This window comes from Polyodon spathula, chromosome 27, assembly GCF_017654505.1.
Source record: "Polyodon spathula isolate WHYD16114869_AA chromosome 27, ASM1765450v1, whole genome shotgun sequence".
NCBI classification, from domain to species: Eukaryota; Metazoa; Chordata; class Actinopteri; order Acipenseriformes; family Polyodontidae; genus Polyodon; species Polyodon spathula.
The window spans coordinates 7,553,214-7,559,213 of record NC_054560.1 but is presented as its reverse complement, the minus strand read 5'-3'; the positions used below and the strand labels follow the sequence as shown (position 1 = coordinate 7,559,213).

Sequence of the window (6,000 nt, the reverse complement as noted above, 5' to 3'; positions counted from 1 at the left end):
ACACACACACACACACACACACACACACACACACACGCGCAATATAAATAAATCTACAAATGTTTTTACATTTTCACATTTAAGCCTCATTCCCACGTGCTAATGTCTTGCGTTTCAAATGCTACCCAATTCAAAATTGTTTATTTTTTGGAAACGCAATTAAAAAACGTAGCCAGACGTATTATATTTCTTAGAACTTCAAAGCAGATTTTCCAAAATAGCTCCACAAACACAAGGATCATTATAATGTTTTTATGAGGCTGTACCTCGGACTAATGTATTTCTAATGCGTGCAAAAAGGGATTTGACCTGCTATATTGTTATATTGGGCTACAATTCGGTGAGTATAAGAGCCTCCCTCTGCTCTGTACAGTCCGGGGAGTATAAGAGCCTCCCTCTGCTCTGTACAGTCCGGTGAGTATAAGAGCCTCCCTCCTGCTCTGTACAGTCCGGTGAGTATAAGAGCCTCCCTCTGCTCTGTACAGTCCGGGGAGTATAAGAGCCTCCCTCTGCTCTGTACAGTCCGGTGAGTATAAGAGCCTCCCTCTGCTCTGTACAGTCCGGTGAGTATAAGAGCCTCCCTCTGCTCTGTACAGTCCGGTGAGTATAAGAGCCTCCCTCTGCTCTGTACAGTCCGGTGAGTATAAGAGCCTCCCTCTGCTCTGTACAGTCCGGGGAGTATAAGAGCCTCCCTCTGCTCTGTACAGTCCGGTGAGTATAAGAGCCTCCCTCTGCTCTGTACAGTCCGGTGAGTATAAGAGCCTCCCTCTGCTCTGTACAGTCCGGGGAGTATAAGAGCCTCCCTCTGCTCTGTACAGTCCGGTGAGTATAAGAGCCTCCCTCTGCTCTGTACAGGCCGTTTATAAGAGCCTGCCGTGGACTGGAAGGTTTTATCAAATAAGATAAAACATCTTATTCACTTTAAAGCAAGCAGCACAGAGCAGAGGGACAGACTTGGATTCTCTGTAACATAAAGAAAGCAGAATAACCCAAATAACTGTGATAATATTTTCACTGCACTGATGCAAGTTAACTGCTTTATGTTTTAACATGTTTTTTCTCATCATGACTACAATATGAATTCAGTGTATTATTTTACTGGGGATAAACCTGGCTGATCTTTCCAATGCTAAACTGCTGTTAGAATATTCTATAGCAATCCCAAGTGTAGAGAACTCATGAGAGCACCGTGCTGTACTGTGCATTTGAAGATGAAGCTGGTATCAAATACAGTGAATATATTTTCTCTTCTGTTTCAGATTCTGCTGGTCCTGCAAGGCATTGAAAAAAAAAAACCAGGAGATAATAAATATTCCGCGATTGAAAAAAAAAAAAAAAAAAAAAAAAAACATAGAAGATTTTTCTTAATATAAATTTAGATATTGCTCTTTTGAGCAAATATATATATATAAATAAATATTTTTTTACCGGGCTGGAAGATTGTTTGAATCCCAGTGTTCGAATGCATTTGTCGCTGGGTTCCATGAGCATGGTGGATGACAGCTGTCTCTTGCCTGGAAACTTTCATGAGATGGTGAAGGGTGGAGGAGCGGCAGTGGGGGGGCGCGTTCACAGTATTGACATCATTCTGGGCTTCAGCAAGGACCAGGACCCCCTCCTGAACCCTGGGGGCCTGGGGACCCACAAATCGGACATGGAAAGTCTGGGTGACCCGGGGAAACCAGACCCCACCAACCCCTATGGACACCTCTCCTCCATCAGGGACCACTGTGATCATGCAGCCTTCCATGGTAAGGACTTGAGAAAGCCCCTTGATCTGCTGGTCCCCAGGTTGCATGGTGCCCAGCCCACAGGCTGGTTGATTAGATGTTCCAATGTTTATATGGATTATCTTCTTGTGTTCTGAGCTGCTCAGATCTCAGCGAGCAGGGTCTGTTCAGTGCTTGTGGTATTGATAGAACTAGTCTTGGGTTTTATTGGGATTGCGATCTTGGTAGATCTCAGATGCTAAGCAGGGTCAGCCCTTGTAGATTCTTGGGTCTTGATATAGGCAGGTCTTGTGATCTTTCAGGGTTGCATCTGATCACTGCTTGTTGGATTGTGTTCTGGTCAGGCCTCAGATGCGAAGCTTGGCGAGTTCTTGGATTGATGGTGACCTTGGTAGATCTCAGGAGCTTATATATACAGAACAAAAATACAGTGATAAGGGAAGTTAAACCGAGTTCTGTTGCTTTGCGCACATGCACAATGGACTGCAGCTGCAGCAAGTCAATGCATTTTTTACTGCCCTTGCTATAAAAGGAGCACTTCAGCGTAAATGCAAATCTGAAGATTATTGCAATTCACTCTGCTCTCCCATGCTTCCCTGCACATCACATGCGTTCACATTCTTGACTGTGCTTTGACCTCTTTTTAAAGATAACCTGCTATGCTTTCATTGCAATATACTACACCGAGCTTGTAACACTGCCACTGAGCTTTTAAAGAGAGGTGGACCTGGTGCCTTTGCATGCTTCTCCAAAGCCATTGATATCTGCTACTGTGTCTGTCAGTGCTGCTACCTTGCAAGCTGACTCAGTCAGGAGATAGCTGATAAACTTTCCTTTCTACCTTTCAGTCTGGAAGGGGGCAGGGGTCAGGAGTTTGACAGGACCCTGGATCCTGCCCTTGTGTTTAACACAGGCCAGGGTGCCAGGTTCCTCATCCCCCAGTCAGGAGTTCAGACAGACTGATGGGTCAGTAAGCAACATCATTAGTCCTGGTTGACCTTTGCCTTTGTCCCGGTGTCACAGCCTGACGGCACATGTAGCGACCGCTGGGTCTGCAGTGGCTTTGCATGGATCCCTTAACGAGAGGAAGACCAGCCAGTCTAAAAACCCTGCCCTCATTAGTTAATTGAGGATTTTTGTCTTTTTGTGAATGGGCAGCGGATATCAAGGTGCAGACAGGCTTGAAGAGGTGGGACACGTTAGGCAGGGTCCTGACATTTCCATACAAAAGGGAAAGCCATTAAGCTTGTAAGACTGTCCCGCCCCAGGCTGGATTTTTCACTTGTTAGTCTGTACCTGGCATGGCTTTGTACTGCATTTTCTACACATTCTACCACTGCTTTGTGTTGTAAACCCTGTTTGCATTTTGCTTGCCCATGAAGTCTCTTAATAAGAAGTCCACAAAAAAGCTATGGGGACACATCTCTGTCTTTTATATTTTTTATAGTTTAAAAACCTAAAAAAAATGATCTTCAATGTGCTCGAACATTATTATTATTATTATTATTATTATTATATAGTGGACCTCTTTTCATCTGTCAAATGTTGGAGGATATGCAAATATGCAACAAGTTTTAAACGCCATATATTACTGCATTTACATGAGCTAACGTATTTTTGTGGGCTCTCCCTCTCAGACTCCGGCCTGTTCTCCAATAAGTGCGAGGGGGAGCTGAGCGAGCTGCGGAAGGGCATGGAGAGCGACGGGAAGTCTCCCGAGCTGCTGGAGGAGGAGGAGCAGCCCAAGAAGAAGCACCGGCGCAACCGCACCACCTTCACCACGTACCAGCTGCACGAGCTGGAGCGCGCCTTCGAGAAGTCACACTACCCCGACGTGTACAGCCGGGAAGAGCTCGCCGCCAAGGTCAACCTGCCGGAGGTCCGCGTCCAGGTGAGGAGCATCAGAGCCAGGGGAGGGAGGGGAGGGGAGGGTACCACAAAGATACCTCGTTTCCATGACCATGGAGTGAGCGCAAATCCGAGCTGATCCGGGTTCTCCTGCATTCCCCCTGAACCCCCATTGCCGGTCTCCCCTAGTTGAATGAAAAGACTCAATTCAATGCAAGTTTTCAATGGATTTTGCAGTCTTTTCCCAGCAAACTTGAGGCTAAACTGAAAAGATGGACAGTACTGCTTTGCTTCCACTAGTCCTAATAATTCTTAGGGGCTTTTTGTTACTTAAGAAAAAAAACAAACATCAGAATATTAAAGCGCAGAGAGACCAGCTCACCCCAGATTTGGATTCAATGTTTACGTCTACTTGTCACTTGATTGGTCAGTGTTGTGACATTCAAATACTGAGGGAGGGGTCAGAAAAGAAACCAGGGGCAGCTCTGATTGGCAGCCAATGCGGGTCGGCTAAATGAACATGGAAATGCAGCATCAGGGGCAGCAGGGTTTCAACCCGGGTTGAGTGATGCATGGAAACGAGGTATAAGAGTCTAGCTAAAATATATCTAGCAATCATACAGCACAGCCCTCCCTCCATTCCACCACAGTGCTATTCTAACCCCTGCAGGTGTGGTTCCAGAATCGCCGTGCCAAGTGGCGTCGGCAGGAGAAGATGGACGCCAGCACCATGAAGCTGCACGACTCACCCATGCTGTCCTACAACCGGCCACCCATGTCAGCCAACATGGGCCCCATGAGCAACACCCTGCCCCTGGACCCCTGGCTCACCTCTCCCCTCTCCAGCGCCACCCCAGTGCACAGCATCCCCGGGTTCATGGGCCCCCCGCAGGGCATGCAGTCAGGGTACCCCAGCCACTCCTACCTCAACACCCCCCCAGCCATGGCGCAGGGCATGCAACACATGGCACCCCCGCCCTACCAGTGCGCCAGCACCTTCGTGGACAAGTATTCATTGGAGGATGTGGACCAGCGCAGCTCCAGTATCGCTGCCCTGCGGATGAAAGCCAAGGAACACATTCAGTCCATGGACAAAACCTGGCTGCCCATCTGACTGACCGGACAGAAGGGTTAAAACAGACAAAACTGTTTGTTTCTTTTTAAACAAATACAATTAATAATAATAATAACAAAAAATAAATATAATAATAATAATAATAATAATAATAATATTATAATAATAATAATAATAATATATTATTATTATTATTATTATAAAAAAAAATTATCAAATGTTGTTGAAATAAAAATGTTAAGCAATTTATAAGAGAAAAAAACTTTTTGTGCCCCCTCCTCCCCCTCTGGATTCGTCTACCAATGTAAGAAACAGCCGTTCAGATAATCATCCGCATTAGGGCAGCTGTGCTCTGCAATTAGATGACATCTCTTTCGAACCACTCCCTAAATCCCTAAGGGATTGCATCTTGATGCCGTTTGCTGTTTGAAGCCAGCTCCCGGAGAGACGACTGTGTTAAAAACTTCTGCGGTTAAGGGGTTAAAGAGACTTAAAAAGCCAAAAGTGATGTATATAAAAGCTGTGGATTCCTGTGAATTAACTGGACAGCTGAATCAATGCAATCATCTGATTTCAGCTCTACTCTGCTACGAAAGTACATGCAAATGATACAGTCTCAAAAAAAAAAAAAAAAACATCGAACAGACTGGACCAATGCTAAGCCAAAGGATCATGCGATGAAGAAAAACTAAAAGTACATTACAATGGAGATCTGGAAAGGGAATCTTTTTTCTGAGTTTGTGTACAGATACGATTATATTAATGTGTTCTATTTTTTTTTTTTTTTTTGGTTTAATCTTCTTGTAGTTCTATAATTGTGTTCTCCTGAGAGGTTGTCTTCCATGTTCTGGAAAAGGCTGGGAACATCACAAAATAAAACAGTCTAGTTTAATCTCTGTCTCAACGGCTTGATTCTTGCTTGCGACTCTAAATGGGCCAGGCTTGTTTTAGCCCTGACTAGCTTTGGAGCTGGGATGGTCCCATTGCACACAATCAACCTCCTCACTATCCCATTCACTTTCAGACAAGTTTGAGAAAGAGCAATGGGATAACTTTGCAATACCATTGCATTAGCGTGCATGCTATTGTAATGGACAATGCTGTGTGATATGTGGCCGTTACGGATTCTGTCCTGTCAGTGAGATGAGTTTAAAAGCTCTAAAACCACAAATGCAGACGAGCCCGGTTAAGACGCTCGCTGGCAGTGCGCTGGGTCACCATTCCACACCCAGGAGGAAGGGCGGGTGCCAGCTGGACACAATGTCAGGTCCAGAGATGCTGCGATGGCACATTGCTTCTGAAAAGACTCCTGACAGCGGAGTGTGGGGAAGAACATTAGCATTGCAC

General features: G+C 45.4%; 1 protein-coding gene across 1 annotated transcript; it reads left to right on the top strand.

Annotated features, from left to right (window-relative positions):
• The first annotated feature begins 1,462 nt into the window (after positions 1–1,462).
• On the top strand, positions 1,463–4,692 carry LOC121301676 (retinal homeobox protein Rx1-like). The gene is made up of 3 exons (XM_041231260.1): positions 1,463–1,751; positions 3,368–3,621; positions 4,249–4,692. Exons 1-3 carry the CDS (start codon positions 1,463–1,465, stop codon positions 4,690–4,692), a joined length of 987 nt encoding a protein of 328 aa, XP_041087194.1.
• Positions 4,693–6,000: the final 1,308 nt, after the last annotated feature.

Bases quoted from the DNA above. Each gene is read 5' to 3' on its own strand.
- LOC121301676 (XM_041231260.1), top strand. From the start codon at position 1,463: ATGCATTTGTCGCTGGGTTCCATGAGCATGGTGGATGACAGCTGTCTC. The intron at 1,752-3,367 runs GTAAGGACTTGA...TCTCCCTCTCAG, and splicing joins TGATCATGCAGCCTTCCATG to ACTCCGGCCTGTTCTCCAAT. The intron at 3,622-4,248 runs GTGAGGAGCATC...TAACCCCTGCAG, and splicing joins TGCCGGAGGTCCGCGTCCAG to GTGTGGTTCCAGAATCGCCG.